The sequence below is a fragment of the Heterodontus francisci genome, chromosome 10 (assembly GCF_036365525.1).
Source record: "Heterodontus francisci isolate sHetFra1 chromosome 10, sHetFra1.hap1, whole genome shotgun sequence".
Taxonomy (NCBI): domain Eukaryota; kingdom Metazoa; phylum Chordata; class Chondrichthyes; order Heterodontiformes; family Heterodontidae; genus Heterodontus; species Heterodontus francisci.
The window spans coordinates 86,942,907-86,967,183 of record NC_090380.1 but is presented as its reverse complement, the minus strand read 5'-3'; the positions used below and the strand labels follow the sequence as shown (position 1 = coordinate 86,967,183).

Genomic DNA, 24,277 nt, shown 5'->3' with positions numbered 1-24,277 from the left:
CTCCTGCCTCCACTGCCATTTTATGTGGGGCGGCGGCGAGAAACGTACTGCCCAATCCAGGCCAATCGATGCCTTTAAGTGTCCAGTTAACAGCCACTTAAGGGCCTCCACACGTCGCACGGGGATTTTACCTGATAGAAGTGGGTGGCCTTCTGACGGCCTGGGGGGGGCACGGTGGGGGCATCCCCCAATCGAACCCCCTCCTTGCCTCGCCAGGGCCTGACCATTTACCCCCGGCGAGGCCCAAAAACCCGCCGCTTTTTCCAGTACCTTCCTTCCTGTTCATCCTGAAGCTGGGTGTAGTCCTAGCAGTGGCCACTGCTCCCGTTGGCGCTGCTGGGACTAAGAGCAACAGGCTCGCTGGTTGGCCGGCAGCTCCATCAGGCGGGACTTCCTGCCTCAATGAGGTGGAAGTCCCGCCTCAGATCAATTAAGTCCCACCTCAGACCTGGGGACCGTAAAATCCGATCTGGATCCCCAGGCCTGGCGGAGGTGGGATCACAACCGACTTTTTTTGTTGGTAGATGGCTCCGGTCCAGCATATGAAAAATTCTGGCCTCTGTGTCTCTGATAACGGTTGAGGGATACATGTTGGACATGAGACCAGTGAAGCGCCCCTGCTCTTTGAAAAGTGCCATTGAATCATTTATGCTCACTGGAGATGACAGATGGTCCTTAGTTTAATTTCTCATCTGAAAGATGGCACCTCCACTACAATGTCAGTCTAATTTACGTGCTCAAGTCTCTTGGTCCAAATTTAGTTTAGATTTATTACATAGTGGCTGTTAAATGCTTGTGTGGAATTGACTGCTTGGAGAGACTGGAGGTAGATTCTTTTGATAAATTCAGCAGTGAGGTTGTTTTAAATTTTTGAGGGCGGAGTTGAGAGATGTGAGATATAAAATAGCGTACATAATTCAGACTTGGTCTGATGGACAGTAATGGTCTTTTTCCAGACTTCCGTATTCTCATATAATCCTTATAATAGCCACTGGTTCTCTAGTTCTACACAAGAACACACAAGAAGCAGGAGCAGGAACAGGCGATTCAGCTGCTCGAGCTTGCCCCGCCATTCAGTAAGATTATGGCTGAACTGTCCCAGGCCTCAACTCCTCTTTCGGGCCTGCTCTGCATAATCCTCGAGTCCCCGAGATTTCAAAAATCTATCTACCTCTTTCTTAAATACAGTTAGTGACCTAGCCTCCACAACTCTGAGGTAGAGAATTCCAGACATTCACCACCCTCTGAGAAAAGAAATTCTTTCGCATCTCAGTTTTAAATGTGTGCCCCTTTATTCTGTAACTATGTCCCCTAGTTCGAGATTCCCCCACCAGTGGAAACATATTCTCAACATCTACCCTGTAAAGCCCCCTTAGAATCTTATATGTTTCAATAAGATCACCTCTCATTCTTCTAAACTCCAGTGAATAGAGGTCTAACCTGTTTAGCCGTTCTTGGTAAGACAACCCCTTCATCCCAAGAATCAGCCTAGTGAACCTTTTCAGAATTGCCTCCAATGCTTGTATATTCTTCCTTAAATACAGAGACCAAAACTGTATGAAGTGCTCCAGGTCTGGTCTCACCAACCCCCTGTACAGTTGTAATAAGACTTCTCTATTTTTAAACTCTAACCCCCTAGCAATAAAGGCCAAAATTCTATTTGCCTTCCTAATTACCTGCTGCACTTGCATGCTAACTTTGTGTGTTTCCTGTGCAGATTCCTCTGTACTGCAGTATTTTGTCGTCTTTTTCCATCTAAATAATCTGCCTTTTTATTCTTCCTACCAAAGTGGATTACCTCACGCTTTCCCACATTGAACACCATCTGCCAAGATCTTGCCCACTCACTTAACCTATCTGTATCCCTTTGCAGATTCTTTGTGTCCTCATCACAACATGTCTTCCCACCTATTTTTGTATCATCAGCAAATTTGGATACTCTACACTCTGTCTCTTCTTCCAAGTCATTAATATAGATAGTAAATAGTTGAGGTCCTAGGACCGATCCTTGTGGCACCCCACTAGTTACGGCTTTCCAACCAGAAAAAGACCCATTGATTCCGACTCTCTGCCTTCTGTGTGTCAGCTAATACTCAATCCATGCCAACACATTACCCCCAATACCCTGAGCTCCTATTTTGTGTAATAACCTTTTATGTGGCACCTTATCGAACACCTCTGAAAATCTAAATACACTACATCTACTGGTTCCCCTTTATCCACTCTGTTTGTTATATCCAAAAGACTTGCAGGTTGATAGGTAAATTGGCCATTATAAATTGTCACTAGTGTAGGTAGGTGGTAGGGAAATATAGGGACAGGTGGGGATGTTTGGTAGGAATATGGGGTTAGTGTAGGATTAGTATAAATGGGTGGTTGATGTTCGGCACAGACTCGGTGGGCCGAAGGGCCTGTTTCAGTGCTGTATCTCTAATCTAATCTAATCCTCAAAGAACTCTAACAAATTTGTCAAACATGATTTCCCTTTCATAAAACCATGTTGACTCTATTTGATTGCATTATGTTTTTCTAAATATCCTGCTATTTCTTCCTTAATGAGGGACTCTAGCATTTTCCCAATGATGATGTTAGGCTGACTGACCTATAGTTTCCTGCTTTTTGTCTCCCTCCCTTCTTGAACAGGGGCATCACTTTAACAGTTTTCCAGTCCGCTGGCACCCTACCGAATCCAGTGAGTTTTGGTATATTATGACTATCTCTGCAGCCACTTCTTTTAAAACCCTTGGAAGCAGGCCATCAGGTCCTGGCGACTTGTCTGTCTTTAGTCCGATCAGTTTGTCCAGCACCTTTTCCCTCATTATAGGTCTCTTTTCTTGTTCATTGGGTACAGCTGATACCAATTGGCTACAGTAAGTTTATTTTGAGAAGTATAACATAGATACATGCATGAATCTAAGCAGTACTTACAAAATAGAGCAAAAAATTGTATTATCTGGTATGTTTGGGTAGGGATTGCAAGTATCTATTACCTGTTACTTGAGTCCTGTCTGTGATCACCTCTATGCGAACGAAAGCCCATTTGGGGTTAGCACCGCAGCCTCACAGCTCCAGCAACCCGGGTTCAGTTCTGGGCACTGCCTGTGCGGAGTTTGCAAGTTCTCCCTGTGACCGCGTGGGTTTCCGCTGGTTGCTCCGGTTTCCTCCCACAGCCAAAGACTTGCGGGTTGATAGGTAAATTGGCCATTGTAAATTTTCCGTAGTGCAGGTAGGTGGTAGGAGAATGGTGGGGATGTGGTAGGGAATATGGGATTAATGTAGGATTAGTGTAAATGGGTGGTTGTTGATTGGCACAGACTCGGTGGGCCGAAGGGCCTGTTTCAGTGCTGTATCTCTAAATAAATAAAATAATATACCTCTGAAAAGAAAAGAACTGCAGCAAAATACATCCAGTCGGTTATTTCCCTAATGCTCCCCTTATCTTACCAAATCATATGCAGACAGCGTCTTATGACTTATCTCTCTTTTAGCCTCTACACTGTTTTTCTCTTCCTGTCTTCCTGAAGGTGATGACTCAGTGTAGTGACATAATACTAAACTGCAATCTAGTAAAGCTTAATACTGAAAGTAATGAGATTATATTCTAACAAAATGTATCGCAATCCTGATAATTATTGTATTATTTAGTTTTATAATGATGCGTAACCTGTATCCAAACAGCCGCTGCTGCACAAGTACATTTTAATGAATAATCTTAGGAATGGACATAAGAATGGTCAAAGATAAGAAAAGGACATTAACTTTGTCAAAGCTCATCTTTTTATCGAATCATACATTAGAGAAAGAAGCCATTTGATCTATTGTGCCTTTGCCGGTTCTTTGAAACAGCTGTCCAATTATTTCCACTCCTCTGCTATTTCCCCATGGCCCTGGAAATCTTTCATTTTCAATTGTATATCCGTTCCCTTTTTGAAAGTTACTATTGAATCTGCTTCCACAGCCTTTCAGGCAGTGTATTCCAAATTATAAGACTTCTTGCTTAAATATTACCTACCCACCATCCCCAGTTTTTACAAACCAATTATCTTAATACACTAACTTGGGCATTTTCAACATTCTTGCACCTGAGATCCCTCCCTTCAATATTATATAAAAAAAACCTCAGGCCCTCTGCAATACAAGTTCTTTTTTTTCTGTATAAAAATTAGTTATGCAATTAAACATATATTTATTATTTTTGTTTTATGTACTTAAAGTGCTATTTTATGCTCTCTGCCGTGTCACATTTGGAGGCGGGGAAAGCATTTAATCGGGCAGGATGGTAGCCACCATCCTGCCTATACCCCGATTTAAGTCCATGGCGGAAAGCCTGTGGATAGCCTTCCCGTCTTTCCGCCAATTGAGGCCCTTAAGGGGAAATTGATGCCCAATTAAGAGCCTCTTCCCGCCACCACCACTGGTATTAACCCAGCAGTGGGTGTGCTTGTTGCCACGTGGGGAGAATGACATGTGGGGGTTGTGGGGGGGGGGGCATTGTGGGTCCCTTGTTCAAAGACACTCAGTGTCCGATTGAGGGACCCAGCATTGTGTACAGGGGTTTGGGGACGGGTTCTGCTGAGAGCTACGCCCTGCACTTGCTGCCAACCCACTCTACAACCCCCTCACCCACAGCCCCATCGCCCACAACCCCCACCCCTTCTGCCATCACTGTATAAGAAATTGTTTTCAGAAAGTTTCACTGTTGACTGGCATGGACTCGATGGTTTGAATGGCCCCTTTATGCCATATATGACTGTGAGACTTACCTGTGGCCAGTTCTGAAGAAGGGTCACTGACCTGAAACGTTAACTCTGCTTCTCTGTCCACAGATGCGGCCAGACCTGTTGAGTATATCCAGCATTTCTTGTTTTTACACTCCAAGGACCTTCGGTTCCCCTACACTTCTTAGTATCCTACCATTTATTGTGCAATCCTTTGTCTTGTTTTTCCTCCCCCGATGCATTACCTCACACTTCCCTGAATTTAATTCCATTTGCCACTTTTTTGCCCACCTGACCAGTCCAGTCACAAAAACATCCGTCGACCATTACTCATTGCTTCCTGCCACTGAGCCAATTTTGGACACTTTCCAAAATTTGGAACTTGGCACTTTCCCTTTGATCCCATGGGCTTTTAGTTTCCTGACCGGTCTGCCATGTCAAAAACTTTTCTAAAATCCATATAGGCTGTATCAAATGCACTACACTCATCGACTCTTCTTGTTACTTCCTCAAAAAATTCAATCAAATTAGTCAGACACGAACTTCCCTTAACAAAGCCATGCTAATTACCTTTAATTTGCGCCTTTCTAAATGATGATTTATGTTGTCAGAATTTTTTTCCAATAATCTTCCTAGCACCGAGGTTAAACTGACTGGCCTCTAATTACATGATCTATCTCTTCCTCCGTTTTTAAATAATGGTACACCGTTAGCAGTCCTCCAGCACCATGCCTTTAGCCAGAGAGGATTGGAAAATGATGGTCAGAGCCTCATCAAATTATCCTTTTTCTTCCCTTGTTTCTCTTAGCAGCCTGGGATACATTTCATATTGGTCTGGTGATATATCTAGGCTTTCTGCAGTATTGAACTCTTACTAGCTGGCATAAACCTCCCTTTTTAGCATTATCCTACCCTGTAAGCTCTTTGACATCCAGGGACCTCGGGAGTCCATCCTTTTTCATTGTGGGAACATATTTCTTCTGAACCCACTCTTATCTCCTCCTTGACTACCTTCCACTGCTCTGACACTGATTTACCAAATCGCATCTCAGCTGAGTAAAATTGGCCTATCCCCCAAGTTAAAACTTTTACTCTTGGTCTATCTTTGTCCTTTCACATAACTATGCAAAATCTAACTAAATTATTATCGGTGCCAGCAAAATGCTCTCACACTCGTGCCCCTTCCACCTGCCCAGCTTCATTTCATAAAACTAAATCCAGAACTGCCCTTCTCTTGTTGGGCTTGCTACATACCAGCTAAAAATGTTCAGAATGCATTTTAAGAATTCTGTGCACTCCATACCTTTTAACACAGATTTTATCCCAGTTTATATTAGGGAAGTTGAAATCCCCCATCACTGCTCTATTGTTTTTGCACTTCTCAGCAATTTGCCTACATATTTGCTCTTCTGTCTTCCTCTGACTGGGGGTCTATAATATACTTCCAACAATGCCATTCCTTTTTTGTTCTTCAGATCAACCCACATAAGCTCATTTGATGATCCTGCTAGCATATCACCCCACCTCACTGCTGTAATTGTTTCTTTGATATTGCTACACCCCCTTTTTCATCCCCTTTTGATCCTGTCTGAAAACCCTATAACCAGGGATGTTGAGCTGCAAGTTCTATGTGCTTCTCTAATTCACTTAAAATTCTGCCAATTAAGGTATGTTCCCTCTTCTTTCAAAACATATTAATTCACATTTTTCTACTTTTGTCAATGAGCTGTTGATTGTGCTATGTCCTCCCCTACTGTTGCACAACAGACTACTGTTCTCTCCTGGGTAGTGCTACCGCTCCTGTTTATTTTTACTAAATTTTCCGAAGTATCTCCTGAAACTCAGGCCTCAGCTTAAATGTTGTCCATACAACAAAAAGTGAAACCCAAAAAGTTCCCAAGACCTTCTATTTATGGCTGAAGCTGTAAGCAGCATTGTGAAGAACTCCCAGCAGTGATTCCGAGCTTACGTTTCCCTGACACCAGCTACATTTAACTATAAGTGGTTAATCGTGATCATCTCAAATCAATTTGTGCCTCCTAAAATTGTAGCTGTCCAACAAAAATGACCCCACATCCGATAGTCCATGGAGGAGGGAGGGTGGCAAGCAAAGTCTGGAAGTGCAGGAAGTAATCAGACACTAACAATCAGTTATGTCTCCTCATGGCGCCAATAGAAATCGATCAATAACACCTACTGGCAAACGTTTAAGCAGAAAGTGGTAATCACAGGAACTTAGTTCAATGATATCTGATCAATGCCCTTCCCCTCCCCCACCACTCCACAACTGAGAAGGAAATCGGGCTTCTTCACCTTCTTCACCACCACCCCCCTTCACCCCACCTCACCTCCCGATGAGAAGAAATTCCAGCCTCCCCTGCGCACTGTGTTTAAAAAAATAAACTACTCTGTTGGCCCTCCAACCTCTTAGAGCAGGGCAGCATGTGGCTCCCAACCTTTATTGACCAGTTCTCAGACAACTCTGTGAGTTTTTAACTGAAGTATAATATCACTACTCCAATCTTGTTCTTCATAATAAAGTATGTTGACTATCTAGAGGAAATGTTTTAGCTCATGTTTGATATCACCAACTGTTTAAAAGTCCCGAACAGAAAACTACAAGGACAGGGAGCCATAGCCCTCCTACTTTTGGAAGAAGTGCTCTCTTGAGCAAAAATTGGAATTAATTTGCAAAAAAATATAGGGAGGTTGTTTTGGTGCATTTTTCCAATGAAAGAATCTTTTTTAAAAAAATGCATCATTAAGATCTTTTTCAAAAGTGCAATACATAAAATGAAAGAAACCTTTGCTAGTCGATCTCAAGAATTTAGAAAGATATAAGAAATGCTAAATTTTAAATTAAGACCTCTTGATTCAGATACAACATCATTGAACTTTTCAACATTTAAGTTTTATATTCTTATAGGCACCGGAAAAAGTCAGGCAGTTGTCAGTTTACAGCACCAGACATCTCCATAATGTTCATTAGATTCTTGATAAACAATTTTATCATCTTAATTTGTGCTAATTCCTTCACTCTATCTTTTTTGTCTTGCGGCTCCCAACGATTTGTATTTTGGGCAAATTTCTTCAAAAAAAAAGCTCTTTAGGTTTTAAAAAAAAGGTTGCTGACCCTGTCGTAGAGGGGTCCGCATTGAAGTAATCGTGCCTTTGAGTCTGAAGGGCATCAGCCAGGCTGACATTTAAGTGCAGTACTGAGAATGTTTCACTTCCAGAGGTGCCTACTTTCAGATTGGATGTTAAAACAACGTCTTGTCTGCCATCTCAGGTGGATCGAAAATATTCTTTGGTACTACTTTGAAGAAGAGCGGGGAATCTTTACCATCCTATCTGATATTTATCCTTCAATTAACAGCACAAATAAAAGCAAATTATCTGGTCTTTTATCGCATTGCTGTTTGTGGGACCTTGCTGTGTACAAATTGTCTGCCCTGTTTCCTTGCAACAGTGACTACATCAAAAAAAAAGTATTTCATTGGCTGTGAAGTGGTTTGGCGAAGTTTGTGAAAAGTGCTACATAAATTCAAGTTCTTTTCATTCTTAACTTGGTTCTTTGGAGGCAAACCACTCCTGGCATCACTCCCTCACCCCTTCCTGCACAGAGAAAGAATTAATGCCTTCTATTATCTCTCTTATGCCCCCCCTCCCCCACCCTGCCCCCAACTGCACTGTAAATCTGCTTTCTGAAAGACCTTGCCTCCCCCCCCCCCCCCTACCCACTGAGCAACACAGCACCACATATGAAAACAAGCCCTGGACCAGTCGAGTTCCCTCCCTCATTGAGAAGGAAATTTACCCTGGCCAATGTAATCCACCATTTCCCTGTCTTCCCCCATGCCTCTGATACGTGTTTTCCCTCCCATCCTTTAACCTGTCTCTATCCACATGCCTTCCTCTCTATACTACCACCTACCCCCCTCCACCCCCATGGTCTCTACCTCTCCTCTCCACCTGCTGAATACCATTTTGGCCCTCCTACAGCCTCGCCTCCCTCCAACCTAGAAGGAATTCGGGCCCTGAGAGGAAAACCTCCTGGAACCCCATGGCACACAAAGAAGGAACTGGGGTCTGAACTCTTTTTGTTTTTTTCCCCCTCCTCCCACATCCCTTCCCCATACTGAGCCAAAAAAACAACCTTCTGCAACCGACCCCCCCTCCCCCAGCAACGCCCTGGTGACAAAACCCACCATTTCCCACTGTGTGGCTGTTAACCTTTCTCACCCTGTTTCCTCCTCTTCCCCCTCCCCCCCCACCACCCCCACCCTTGCAGTCCACCAATTCTACTCTTGTCTTCTACCCTTTCCCCAACCATCAATCCTATCTGCATTCTCCTTCCTGCGTCCATTTGTTCCAGAACACGCCACCCCAGCCTTCCTATCTCCTAACCGTGGTTGAACTAAATAGTGTGCTTGGTTTTGATTCCCTTGTGTGATGCCATGAAGCTCCAAAAAAGCTGCTTGTGAAATGCCACTGATCACATCTTTTTAGTCTGAGAACATTCTTCTTACTTCTTTCCTTTGTTTTCTGGTCTCTAAGCATCTCTCTGTGCATGTGGCCAAGTTCCCCTAAGTCCATGCCTTTGCTATAAGTTTCATATGTGGTATCTTTTCCAGTGCATTGTGCAACTCCATAGAAACCATATAACTACATGCCTTTTCTTTTATGTCGTGAGCTCTCAGCTATTCAGTTATTCTGTTAGGTCACTGAAGCATGAATTGTTTAAGAAATCAGGGCTGACGGGTGCTGTAAACTTCTGTTTCTCGAAGTGCTGCATTACATAGGTTAGTAATTTACTAACAGCTGAAGTATGACCGTCTGGTCTATAACTGCCTGGTTTATCCCCATCATTGTTTTTAGGGGGTTGCCACATTTGCCACCCTCCAGTTCTCTGGCACAATTTTAGTTTCCAGGGGATTTTGTGAAATTATAATCAGAGGCTTCCCTCATGATATGAATGGAAATACTCAGGTCACAGTGACGTCTTGATGTTAAAGTTGTTTAGTTTTTTTTGTTACAGATTTACAAAGCAGACGTGCACACAGGCTGATTATGCGCTGGTGCACAGTGTCGTTCCAATATGGATGAACAAGCCACAAAAGAAACTGCTCTTTCTTTCTCCATACAACGGGGCTTTTTCATGTTGATGATACTGATGACACTGCTGATGCTGATTCTAAACTTGCGTAATATAAAGGTTTGTAGAGTGGAATAACCAACATGTTTAGAGTAAACCAATCACTTTTTTACCAAGGTTGAAAGTAACAGTGTTTAAAATGTGATGGTTTGCGTCTCATGGACTACATCTTGCAAACTGAAAGAATTGATATGATTATATTTCTGTTGTTGTCTTTCTTTAAACAAGGACTGAGTCATTTCCTAGTTTGAGTCCTGCTGGGTTATCTATTCCTATTATATGGTGAGCATTGTGTTCCAGACCTCTGCCTGTGCTCTCTTGGCCACCTGCCAGAAGGTGAACAACAGTAGTCTGGTGAGGACAGTTTGTCCTTTTTCACTCCTCCCCTTCCCCATCACCCCTCCATGTAGATGTTGTAGCTTCAGCTGCATCCGCTGCAGTCACATTGGAATCTGAGCAGAGTAGGGGTATGGACTTTATATCTTCCTCCTGAGTGCTGAAGCATCAATAAGATATTTCAATTCAAAGTCCCTGGCGTTTTTAGTGCTGAACTTAAACAGCAAGTTACCTAATTTTAATGAGATGATATTATCCAATTTTAAATCTTTTTAAAATCATAGATGTTGCTTCTGCCTTTCTCTTTAGTAACATGTAAACAGCAAGGCAGATGTGTATTAGAGGTGAGATTGTGTCAACTGGTCGAATTCTACAACTCTTCAGTCTGCTTACCTATCCCCAGTTTTCTGCACAATTTAGCTGTTATTCACTGGTGGCAATGTTCTTGGGGCTTATTAACCATGACTGACTGAGAATGCTTCAAATTTTTAAGGACGCTCATCTAACAAGAACTGAACTACTTAAAGCTGTCAAGACTATGAATGGAGTTATGAAAACCAACTTTGCTGGGATACAGTTCCATGGGCATCCAGTGCTTTCCAGTACTTGCATCAAAGATTTATTGTTATTTAGCCATTGACAATAAGTGTTAGTGGGTCACCTGACCTGTCGAAGGCCATCATCGTGAAGCCCACTCTGTTCTCACCCTTTCCCATACATGCTGTTCCAACAGGAGTCATTAGATAGTGAGCATGAGTGGAAACGCTAACTGATTATAAATTTTTCCCCTCACTAACTCAGCAGTGTTGATGCTAACTCTGCACACACTGGGGATTAAACCTGGAACTTGCCTGGTCTGGCAAGCTTAAGGCACTGGCTGGATAAGCTCACTTAGCTCTCTGCAACTCCCTGGCCAAGCTTTCCACTGACTTTTCTTTCCTTTAATTATGGTTTAGCAATCTTGAAGTCTGTGATCTGAATTACCTTTCCTTGCTTTTTGACTGAAAGAGGATGTGTGTTGGAAAATAACGTGGCAATGGAAAAAATATTCAATAACATATTGTTTCTTTTATAGTATGATAAACATTTAATTTCTGGATCAGAAATCAAATGGAGGACATATCCTGCAATGAGGCAGAACATGGAAACAAGGAAGCTCCCTTGGACACACAGATTGGTGCAATGTGGCTACCAGAATCACAGCTTCACCCCTGAAGAAAGGTCAGAGGGAACATTCCTTATGAAAATGATCGAATGGCCAAAACCACCGAACCCTGCCCTGCCCTTCTTGAAAAGCAGCGACCCATCACATGTTCGCTTTGTTATTTTAAATTCTGCAAAGACTTTCTATGTTGGAGATCAGTTACAAGTGATGCTGCGAATGAATGATTTTGAAGGACACCCAAAGCAATATGGTGGTGACTATCTCCAAGGCAGGATCCACACCCCAGCTTTAAAAGCTGGTTCAGCAGGAACAGTTATAGATAACCAAAATGGATTTTACTATATAAATTTCAATTTATCTTGGCCAGGAAAAGTTGAAGTGTCTGTTTCCTTGGTTCATCCCAGTGAAGGGATCCAAGTACTTGAAAGGTTACGTGAGGAACGGCCAGGGAGAGTGTATTTTAGAAGTACCTTCAAATATGGAGATACTTCAGAGACCACTGTATGTAATCTTTATTTGCCTCAAACTAAACCGCTCTGTAACTTTACCGATGTCAGGACTGGGGAGCCCTGGTTCTGTTACAAACCAAAGAAACTTCCCTGCACTGCTCGTATTAACCATGCTAAAGGAGGATATGAGAAAGGCCTCTTAATTGGAGAAGAGAGGCGTTATTTCCAAAGGTATGTCAATTAATTTTTTTTTAAATTTATGTTTTGATTTTCCATCTCTCCTTCTGAACCAGATTGTAATCACAGAAACACCGAATTGCCAGAATTGTTGCAGCACGGAAAGAGTCATTCAGCCTGTCTTGTCTGCGCCGGCTCTCTGAAAGAACAGTTTACCTAGTGCAACTTCCTCGCCTTCTCCCCGTAGCCCTGCACAGTCTGTCTTTTCAGATAATAATCCAATTCCCTCTTGAATGCCTCGACTGATTCTACCTCCACCACATTTTCAGTCAGTGCATTCCAGATCCTAATCACTTGCTGCGTGAAAAAGTTTTCCCTCACATTGCCATTGCTTCCTTTGCCAGTTACTTTAATTCTGTGCCCTCTTGTTCTCGATCCTTCCCCAATGGGAGCAGTTTTTCTCTATCTGCTCTGTTCGGACCCCTCATGACTTTAAATACCTCTATCAAATCTCCTTTCAACCTTCTCTTCTCCAAGGAAAACCGTCCGAACTTCTCTGGTCCATCCACGTAACTGAAGTTTCTCATCCCTGGAACCATTCTCGTGAATCTTTTCTGCACCCTTTCTAATGCCTACACATCTTTCCTAAAGTGTGGTGCCCAGAACTGGATGCAATATACCAGTTGAGGCCGAACCTGTATTCTACACGAGGTTAACGTAACTTCCTTACTTTTGTACTCTATGCCCCGATTATTTTTTTAAATTTGTTCATGGGATGTGGGTGTTGCTGGCTAGGCCAGCATTTATTGCTCATCCCTAATTGCACTTGAGAAGGTGGTGGTGCGCTACCTTCTTGAACTGCTGCAGTCCATGTGGGGTAGGTGCACCCATAGTGCTGTTAGGAAGGGAGTTCCATGATTTTGATCCAGTGACGGTGAAGGAACGGCGATAGAGTTCCAAGTCAGGATGGTGTGTGGCTTGGAGGAGAACTTGCAGGTGGTGGTGTTCCCATGCATCTGCTGCCCTTGTCCTAGGTGGTAGAGGTCACGAGTTTGGAAGCTGCTGTCTAAGGTGCCTTGGTGAATTGCTGCAGTGCATCTTGTAGGTAGTACACACTGCTGCCACTGCGCGTCGGTGGTGGAGGGAGTGAATATTTGTGTATGGGATGCCAATTAAGCGGGCTGCTTTGTCCTGGATAGTGTCGAGCTTCTTGAGTGTTGTTGGAGCTGCACTCATCCAGGCAAGTGGAAAGCATTCTATCACACTCCTGACTAGTGCCTTGTAGATGGTGGACAGGCTTTGGGGAGTCAGGAGGTGAGGTACTTGCCACCGGATTCCTAGCCTCAGACCTGCTTTTGTAGTCACTGTATTTATATGGCTACTCCAGTTCAGTTTCTGGTCAATGGTAACCCCCAGATTGTTGATAGTGGGGGATTCAGTGATTGTAATGCCATTGAATGTCAAGGGAAGATGGTTAGATTCTCTCTTGTTGGAGATGGTCATTGCCTGGCACTTGTGTGGTGCGAATGTTACTCAAAACTTAGGATGCTATCTGCTCTATTATCTGTGCTCTCGATTTGTCCTGCCACCTTCAATGATTTAAGCACATATACACCCAGGTTCCTCTGCTCCTGCACCCCCTTTAGAATTATACCCTTTATTTTATATTGTCTCTCCGCGTTCTTCCTACCAAAATGAATCACTTCATACTTCTCTCCATTAAATTTCATCTGCCACTTGTCCGCCCATTCCACCAACGTGTCTGTCCTTTTGAAGTTCTGCACTATCCTCCTCACAGTTCACAATGTTTCCAAGTTTTACATCATTCGCAGATTTTGAAAGTGTGCCCTGTGCACCAAGGTCTAGGTCAGCAAGGGTCCGTAACACTGACCCCTGGGGAACTCCACTAAAAACTTTCACCCAGTGCAAAAAAATCCATTAACACTACTCTCTGTTTCCTGTCACTCAGCCATGTTGCTACTGTCCCTTTTATTCCATGAGCTATAACCTTGCTCACAAGTCTGGTAAAAACATGAGGTATATAATCAGATTTCCGAACACTGGCGTGTCAATGGAAAACTTGAATATGAAATAACTCCAAATGCATGCCATTATTTAACAACAACATCTTGAATTTATCTCGCATCTTCAACATAGTAAAATGTCTCAAGGCTTCACAGGAGCATTATCGAACAAAATTTGACACTGAGCCATCTGAGAGAAATTGGGGCAGATGACCAAAAGCTTAGTCAAAGAGGTATCTTTTAAGGAGCATCTTTAAGGAGGTAGAATTGGTGAGGTTTAGGAAGGGAATTCCAGAGCTCATGACCTAGGCAGCTGAAGGTACGGCTGCCAATGGTGAAGTGATTAAAATCGGGATTAAAACGCGCAGATACCTCGGACAGTTGTAAGGCTGAAGGAGGTTACAGAGATTGGGAGGGATGAGGCCATGGAGGTAATTGAAAATAGCGATGAGGATTTAAGTCCTTTTTGGACCATTGATTTGGTGTCCTAATTAATTTAAGAAATTCAGATGCTTCTTAACAGTGAAAAATGGAAACTTGAATAGCAAGTTTTCAGAGATCGCTCTCATTATTCTCTAAGGGTTCTTGAGACCAAATGTAGTAGTGGCAGAGCCATAGAACTGACCCACAGATCATACTGGGAATGGTATGTGATAAAGAAAGTGTTAAATGTCAAGAAAATAATAAATGGAATATTTTAAATGTTCCATTAAATGTTCCGTACCACAGATATTATTCCAAGCCAAAATGGCAAAAACCCTTAAATATTAATGATGTATAATAGGTAATTGCATAATATTTTGTCTTCTGGTAATGCTAACTTTATAATGCATGAGTGGTAAAGTTTCAATTCAGTAATTTTTCTTGATACGTTAAACAATGAAGGCAATTAATTGACTGTGTTAGGATAATCGAATATTCTAGGATCTTAAATGTCTTACAATTCCTCTAAGAGTTGCCTTTTTACCCTCTGTTTATGTTTAGGGCATCAATTTACATTTTTTCCCTCCTATCCTGAAGGCAGCAACTCATACCGAGGAATGGTTTCAAAAGGTCTCAAAGCCTTCTCCATTACATTCCAATTATTAATGTCTGAGCTTTCAAAGAAATTCACCACTTTGGAACAGAATCATTTGATAATGATCAGATGGTAGGCTTCATGTAATTGAGAGAGTTTGTTACGAGTAAGGAGACCTGAGATTTATTGCATGGCATTTACAATGAATTTTCAATTATATCATAGACTTTGGTTCAGTAGTATTACCTCTAACTGAGGACAGACCTACCGTCCCATGTGGCTCAGAGATGGAGACATTGGCTGTCGTCTTAAACACCAGGATGTCTGAACCCCAACCCCACCAGCCCGATTTTTTTTTCCCCCAGTGATCGCCAACTCCCTGAATCACTACGATCTCTTCTACCAAGACCACAAGCAACCCCCTTTCCTGTGATCCCTCCCTCTCTCTTTCCCCCACCCCCATCTGTTGTCTGATCCTTGGCTGCAGCCTCGTGCCTCAGGATTTCCCGCCCAACAGGCAGGCTGCCTGTTTAACTGGCTGGCTGTCTTGCAAGAAATCTGGTGCAAATTTCAAAGACAGTCCAGCTGTGAATATGTGCAGGATGTCCAGGAAATCTATACTGCCTTCTACCTATAAATATTGGGGCCATAGCCTCTGACTTATCAGGATGGCTAACTTTTAAACCTTTCCATCAAAGTAAATGAAGTTCGAGGGTTTGATATTAAACCATCTTGAGGAATAGGCTTTTCATTTTAAAATTAGTTTTGGGCTATCTTCTGTATGTATTCAGCTTTTATATTGATTCAATGGTTTAATGTACAACACATTTACACTTTCAGTGAAGTCAACATCAAGAGGCCAATATTAGCCAGTTCTTCAAGCTATGTGACTGTGCAGGGTTCACCTCAGCCAGGTAAGATATATGTGTAAACTCAAGACTAGTAAATTGAAGATCTGCTATATTAGAAACTGTGAAAATATATTGGTTATTTAGGGTATAGTGCATCACGACTTCTGTACCTTGTTTCTTTTTATTTTCAGCCACAGTTCTCAGAAAATGTATCCGGGGAAAGCCTTTGGTATCACCATCTGGCTTTTATTATGAGGACCAGTGGATGTCAACGACCTGCAATATTCGCCGCTTTGACACACCTGCAAGAATTACATTCTGTCTTCATAGGAAAAAAGTTTATCTGTTTGGAGATTCCACTTTACGTCAGTGGTTTGAATATTTGAACGAATTTGTTCCAGGTTAGGTTGGTTAGTCTATGTATTTAACCTAGTTAACGATCTATATCTATCATCTTGCATGTAGCATGCATCGCAGATTAAACACACATCTGACACTTGAAATTGGTCAATTATACTTTTATAATTGGCTCAAGTACAAATTTGAACTAAAGAAAGCAGTTAGGAAATTACTGATGAAAAACATCTCTGAATTTATGAAAATAAATCTTAAATAACTCACCTACCAATAAAAGAAAGGAAAAGGTGAACCAATCAAATAAATCGGAATAGTCTTAGAAAATTGTTTGTTCTGCCTTCTTACCCTCTGAGCCTACTGATTCAGGCTTAAAGATAAAAATATCATATGTTTAAAAAAAATTACAAAATAACTTTATTTAAGCTTAACCGTAGCATTGTCTTCTATCTTTGTGTACCTTTATTAACACTTTTATTCGCAACTCTCGTCTTAACTTGAACTTAATACAGTAGATTTCTTTGTCCTTTGACCCCAGGGAATGGTGCTGAGAGTAGGAAAAATGGGTGGAGATCCATTTTGAGGGGTCTATGGCCCTTTTAATTACCCCACAATTTCCCTGGTGAGAGGAGCTGGGTCAGTGCCTGCAGTAATGCACGCCAGCAATAAGTCTGTTAATGAAGTGGGAGACCGGATTCCCACTTTCCCTGTGGAACATTCACTGGACACTCAGTGAAACATGGAACTAGATCTGTGCCTCGGACCCCAACTGATCAGAAGGACAGTTGTGGGGGGTGGGGGGGTGACGGGGGGTTGCAGGGGCAGGTCAAAGACAGGCAAGTAACATTCAGTTCTCCAGTTTTTGTATACCCTTGATGTTTTGTGGCTTTTGATGCCTCATCAGGGATGAGAAGGCCCTGATTGTGGAACATCATATCCAGTTGCAGGCCTGGCGTGGGCCAGGCTGAGGGATCACGGGTCATGTACAGTGCTGGGCCTGGGCAGGAACATTGCACTTCGAGAATGCTGCTCCGTCCAGCTCTAGAGTGGACGGGTGCCTGAAAGGTTGGGCTGAATTTTACCAGCCCTTTGGCGATGGGCTGGGAGGTGGAGAGTGGGAAGGCTGGCAAAATGGCGTCGGAGGGCTTGTCTGACATCTTTTTGCTGTCATGCCATTTTGCCAGTGGTGGGAAAGGTGGCAGATGAGCTGTCTGCCCGGAGCCCAGTTGAGCCACTTAAGTGGCCAATTAAGGGTCCCTTCCCACCTTGACGGGCGTTGTGACTACCTTGGAGGGGAGCCCAATGATTCGTGGTGAGACTATCCATCCAATGAACCCCCCCCCCCCCCCGCCAACAATAGCAATGACGCTGCCATCTTCCTCATAAACCTGCAGCTGGAACCTCAGCAATGGCCGCTGCTAGTGATAGAGCTGCTGAGCTTCTGGCTCTTTGATTGGGCTGCAGCTCTTGGGAGAGCGTTGCCGTCTTTACTATAGACCGCGCTGCCTGCCTAAGCATGGTCGCCTCCCGCTTTTGGCCACGGCGGTGGGACCTCAACCATGATGGCAAAATTCCAGCAGTCTTCCCTAATATATTTCTCTTCAGCTATCATCTGTTAGCCAAAGGGAAATGCCACAGTATGCAAGTGTGCACAACTTCAAGTATTTATTAGTACAATTTTGTCCAAGTGGAAAAGCATATCTCTTCAAGTTGGAAATCTAATTGAGGTCCTTTGCATTCAAAGTGATCTAGAGAAACTCAATGTCAGTACATTTCTAACAATGTCAACTTGCAAAGACAGATTGCCTGGATTTTATCCAGCTGGGATGCAGAGGGGCCCACAAAATGGTGTGCGGTGGCGTCATGCAGCATGCCTGACTTTGTCCTTATCCTATGCCATTCCGCCTTCGGGCACTATGGCGAATGGGAAGTCCATTGGGAGGCCAATTAAGCCACTTAAGTGGTCCATTTAGGGCCAATTCAGGGCTGCCTCCCGCTTCTGGCATTTAGCCAAAGTTGGAGGGGTCCTCTGCCGCATGGAGATGCTACCAGCTGAGACGTGACAGCCCCCTAGCGAGCTTGACTATGTGTCCCTCTTCTCCTGGGGGCAATCCATGGCACATGGAGGGTCTCTGGCGGTGAGACCCACTCCTCCAGTCCTCACCAACCACCAACGGCACCCCTCCCCCACCCACGCTGGGGCCTACTTGACTGGCGCCGGCGACCCCGACCCCACTTACCTTGGTTGGAGGGATTCCTCCATTCTCATTGTTCCGGCCTCCTGCAGTACTGGCAGTGGCCACTGCTCCTGGTTGTGCTGCTGAACTGCCGACCCTCTGGCCAACAGCTCTAGAAACGGAATTGTGTTCCTTAAAGGGACGGCACCCCAACAGCGGGCAGTTAATTGCCGGCCTGCTGTTGAATTCGGCCAGGGGACCGATGGAGGGCTGAGGTGAGGTCGCCCCTTTGCCTTCTGCTCCGTCGCCGGAATCCCCATTGCCGAAATAAAATTCAGCTCAGAGATTCAGATAATGTTTCATATTTTGTTACCAGTCATAATAAGAGGCTGTGAAATCGGCCTCTGTAGCACTGCTGGTGAAGGTATTGCAGAAGCCTTGACGTCTGCAAAAGTGCGTGCCACATGTCCGGCCACTTCTGACACAGCCTGTGTGGCATCCCATGTTTGGAAGGGCGCTAGCAAGGGCATGCCACGCATGTGCCGCGGGCATCATCAGCGGTCGGATTGCGACGCCAAACAGCTGCAGAAGGCCACACCCACCACAGGTTTTCAGAGAGAATTTCTCAAACCTTCACCTCATCTAGGAGCAATGCTTGAGGCAACTCAGATTCAACAAAGAGGTGGTCACAGACTTCAAGAGAGCCTGCAGTCTCAGAGCAGGGAGGCCATTGCCAGTGGCCATAAAGTTCACAGTCATGTTAACCTGCTATGTGACCAGATCATTCCAGGAAGGAGCAAACAACATGGTAAGTATCTCCCATTGCGCCACCCATCTTTGCATCCAGGATGGAGGATCTATATGCAAAGTGAGACTATTTCATTGTGTTCTCTCTCAGCAGGGAGCATCAATATGAGCAAGCACATGGATTTGACAGGATAGTGGGATTCCCAGTGCTGCAGGGAGCCACTGACTGCGCGCACCTGGCTTTGCAGGCCCCTTATGTCAGTGGAGAGAGAGGTAGAGGAACCGCAAGGGCTACCATTCCATCAGCGTGCAGTTTGTGTGCGACTGTGCACAAAAGCAATATGTCGGTGAATGCCCGCTGTCCTGCCAGCAGCCTTGATGCTTTCATTCTGAGACAGTCTGCTGATCCTGCCATCTTTGTGCCTCCAAGAGGGACCAGAGGATGACTGCTCGGAGACACCTGGCTGATGACTCTCCACCTGCCCCTGACCACTTGAGGATAATAGGCGTATAGTGAAAGCCATGCAGCTATCCAAAAGATTGTAGAGTGGCAGCGGTGGCAGCATGAATGCTGTCATCCTGAGGGAGGGCAGCAGGATTGTGCTCGATAGTGCCACTGCCACTCCTACGAGGCAGCACCAATCCTTGTAGTCTGTTGGAGCACAGATGGCTGGACTGCCCCTTTGAGCACTGAGATCTGGAGTTATGATGGCAGCATTCTGAACCTGCAAGGCAGGAAGCATGGATCTCATGATGTCTGTCTGAGCTTCCACTGTAGCACTGAGACGTTGGGTGGCTTCTGCCTGTGCAGCATTGGAAACTGAGACAGCGGCCACCAGATGCCGCATCATGAGTGGGCCACCAAGTGCTGTCATGGAGCTGGCCAGCACTTCCATGCTGGAAAGAATGGGCTCCAAGCTCAGCGTGATGCCTCTTCCATGTTGGAGCCAGACTCCACCATGCTCTTTGACAGTGGTAAAACTTTGGCAAATGGAGTTTTATTTATTTATTTATTTTTATTTATAGATACAGCACTGAAACAGGCCCTTCGGCCCACCGAGTCTGTGCCGACCAACAACCACCCATTTATACTAACCCTACAGTAATCCCATATTCCCTACCTACACTAGGGGCAATTTACAACGGCCAATTTACCTATCACCTGCAAGTCTTTGGATGTGGGAGGAAACCGGAGCACCCGGCGAAAACCCACGCAGACACAGGGAGAACTTGCAAACTCCACACAGGCAGTACCCAGAATTGAACCCTGGTCCCTGGAGCTGTGAGGCTGCGGTGCTAACCACTGCGCCACTGTGCCACCCACAGTTCAATGCAGGCAAATGCGAGTTCTTCCACTAGGATAGAACAGGGTACTTTCTAAAATGGTGAAAAGTTAGAAACAAGTGGAAGTCCAAGGAGTCTTAATACAAGGGGGTAGAAGCCATGCTTCAGCTGTACAAAGCCCTGGTTGGACCACACTTGGAGTATTGTGAGCAATTCTGGGAACACACAGGATATGTTGGTCTTGGAGGGAGTGTAGCATAGATTTACTGGAATGATATTTGGACTCCAAAGGTTAAGCTTTGAGGAGAGATCAAACTAATTATGGTTGTATTCCCTGGAATTTAGAAAGTTGAGATGATTTGTTTGAAGTTTTCAAAATATTAAGGGAAACAGATAGGGTAGATTAGGAAACTATTTCTGATAGTTGGGGAGTCTAGGATGAGGGACCATAGTCAGAAAATGTTGGTGAATTATAGAACTGGAGCCAATCTTTACACCGTTTATAAGCATTTATTTTTACACATAACAAGCATATACTTCCTAAGCCAGAAAACACAATTTTAGATTGTGCCTATATTTATAGTGGCCCAAGTGAATGCCCAGCACCTGCATAAAATGAAACACAATTAATATACAATTAACAGATTCCCTTCTCAAAAATTAAAGATTATATGTACAACCAAAATTTCAAAACATTTTTTATTGTTTTCTTGGGATGTGGGTGTCGTTGGCTAGGCCCATCCCTAATTGCCCTTGAGAAGGTGGTGAAGAGCTGCCTTCTTAAACCACTGCATTCCTTGGGTTGTAGGTACACCAACAGTGCTGTGAGGAAGGGAGTTCCAGGAGTTTGACCCAGCGACACTGAAGGAACAGCGATATCGTTTCAAGTCAGGATGGTGTGTGGCTTGGATGGGAACTTGCAGGTGGTGATGTTCCTATGCATCTGCTGCCCTTGTCCTTCTAGGTGGTAGAGGTTGCAGGTTTGGAAGGTGCTATCGAAGGAGCCTTGGTGAGTTGCTGCAGTGCTTCTTGTAGATGGTACACACTGCTGCCACTATGCGCAGTGGTAAATGTTGAAGATGGTGTATGGGGTGCTAATCAAGCAGGCTGCTTTGTCTTGGATGGTGTTGAGGTTCCTGAGTGTTGTTGGAGCTTTACCCATCCAGGCAAGTGGAGAGTATTCCATCACACTCCTGACTTGTGCCTTGTAGATGGTGGATAGGCATTGGGGAGACAGGCGATGAGTTACTTGCCACAGAATCCCCAGCCTCTGAATGCTCTTGTAGCCACAGAATTTATGTGGGTGGTCCAGTTCGGTTTCTGGTCAATGGTAACCCCCAGGATGTTGATAATGGGGATTCAGAGATGGTAATGCCATTGAACATCAAGGGGAGATGGTTAGATTCTCTTTTGTTGGAGATGGTCATTGCCTGGCACTTGGTGTTACGCGAATATAACTTGCCACTTATCAGCCCAAGCCTGAATGTTGTCCAGGACTTGCTGTATCTGGACACGGCTTCAGTGTCTGAGGAGTGGCGAATGGTGCTGAACATTGTGCAATCAACAGTGAACATCCCCATTTCTGACCTTCTGATGGAGGAAAGGTCATTGATGAAGCAACTGAATTAGGTTGGGTTTAAGCCAGTACCCTGAGTAACTCCTGCAGTGATGTCCTGGGACTGAGATGATTGACTTCCAAACAACCATAATCATCTTCCTTTGCGCTAGGTATGACTCCAGCTAGTGGAGAGCTGTCCCCCTGATTCCCATTGACTCCAGTTTTACCAGGACATTGTGAAGTCTCCCTCTTCTAGGACCCCTAACAATTTCTTTGTACATGTATTTCGTTTTGGAAAACAATCAAAGACAGTTAATGACTTGCATCCACCCATTTAATTTTGGAGATTCTCTTACTCTCCAGCACTTGTTTCAAGCCAGCAAGGTCAATTGTGACCTTTTTTTCCCTTACACTTTCCAGAGAGTGTACATTATCCCACAGTGAATGATTATCTACGTAACATTCAATGGATGTACAATCTTCAGTATCCCTATTGTATAGAATATGATTACTCTTTTTGACAAATAAGATCTCAGACACCCATTTCCACTGCCTCCACAGGAGCCAGTGTTTCATCAACGAAAGTACTTTTAACAACCCTTTTTATTAATTTCCCAAGCTAAAGGACAATATTTCCCATTTTCTCCCATAAGAAATACTATGAAACCAGCTGGACTACAATGCTCATCAGGAAGATTAGCATTTGAATCTTGCAAAATTTAACTAGTTTCATGTTATTTGGGTCACTGAAGGATGGTAACTTAAGTAGGCATTTCTCCAGGTTTAATTTTTTAATGTTTTATTTGCTCTTAAAATATTCCACAACTTTAGGGTATTTCATTGCAGTGCTTAACTTTAACACATCAAAACTAGCATCTGGTCTGAGTGCCCAACCAATGCAACTGACCAATCAAGCTTCGCAATTTCTTTTGTCTCTTTTTAAATATAACATTATCTTTCTGTAATGACATAATATGAGTAACTGGGATGGGAGTAACACTCTTGACAGAGGATTGTTGATTTAAAGTTATCCCAGACCTACTCTGCCTAAGAGGCGAACCAATATATTTAAATGCCTCAAGCCTCATTTCCAATTTTAAATTCTACCCTAATCTTATTAATAATGTATTTCTCAAATTCCACAGTATCATCCCATAAGACATCATCAATATGCATTATGAAGATGCCTGAAAGTTTTCCTTCATGACACCAATAAAATATAGCAGGATCTGCTTTCAGCTGAACACAACATATTTTCAGCAAAACCGATCTCACCAAAATATAATACACCATAGAGGCATCATTCAGGCCATAGAGGCATTTGTTTTTCATGGTTTTCCTTCTGCTTCTGCTGCCTCTTCAGGTAGTTTCAGAAACACTCCTCTCTGAAAAGTATTGCTCTGCAGAAATGCGGCTTTTGTTCGAGTGATCTCCAATCCCACGAATATGTGGCCAAAAGAGCAAGAAGGATTTTCAAGGTTACTTTTTCAACTGTGGGAGAGTCCATTCTAACTTCTGTATCACCCAGTTGCTCATCGAACCCCTAGCAACTAGCCTCGTTGTAGCCTTATAGATCCCATCTGCAAGGACTTTTTCAGTACAGATTCACCTATGTGACAAAGCTGACTGTCCGTTTTCGGGTACCTCAGAATAAACTCCAAACTCTCTCCAACGATCTAATTCCTTTTTGTTTTGCCTCTCATTAGTTTATCCTCAAGTTTATTGGCAGCCACCAAAACTTCACGATCATGAGGACTTCTAGTTATGATCTGGGTCTGCTCTGTGGCCTTTATTTCATTGTGTAATCTATTCAAGCTACAGCCTCTACTTGCACTTTTATGTCCATCGGGACTACTACAGTGAGATCTCCATTTTGCACTATCAAAGGGTCTTTGTCTGGTACGCGATTGTTTTCTGGCACAAGAGTCAAATTCGGACTCACCAGAAGTACTTGCACTGAGCTTTTTTTTTTACTCTTCACTCGTTCACCCCATTCTGTCAGTCCGTGGACCTCGCTTCTTGGCCATCATCCTGAACATATTTGATAAGTATTATCTTACCATTATGACCTATTACCTTAACAGGGCATTTCCATTCCCTATAACTCTGTCTGTCTCTGTCTGTCTGTTTCCAAATAGTCTGAATTAAATTCTGTCGCTGATGGTCCTATAACGATGCCTCAGTGTTTTCTGAATTTTCTCAGACCTCAGGTTTAATGAAAGCCTGCCTCCTGCATGTGAACCATTCAAATGTGCAGTAAAATT

At 43.7% G+C, this 24,277-nt stretch overlaps 1 protein-coding gene across 6 annotated transcripts in view; it reads left to right on the top strand.

Annotated features, from left to right (window-relative positions):
- The window catches only part of LOC137374598 (NXPE family member 3-like), a 53,186-nt gene that overhangs the window by 22,494 nt on the left and 6,415 nt on the right, over window positions 1-24,277 (top strand). For all 6 annotated transcript variants that reach the window (XM_068040939.1, XM_068040938.1, XM_068040937.1 and 3 more), the window contains 4 exons: window positions 9,757-9,933; window positions 11,285-12,054; window positions 15,883-15,956; window positions 16,085-16,294. In XM_068040939.1, coding sequence (XP_067897040.1) covers window positions 9,817-9,933; window positions 11,285-12,054; window positions 15,883-15,956; window positions 16,085-16,294 — 1,171 coding nt within the window. In that variant the 5' untranslated portion in view covers window positions 9,757-9,816. The remainder of the gene's footprint in view (window positions 1-9,756; window positions 9,934-11,284; window positions 12,055-15,882; window positions 15,957-16,084; window positions 16,295-24,277) is intronic.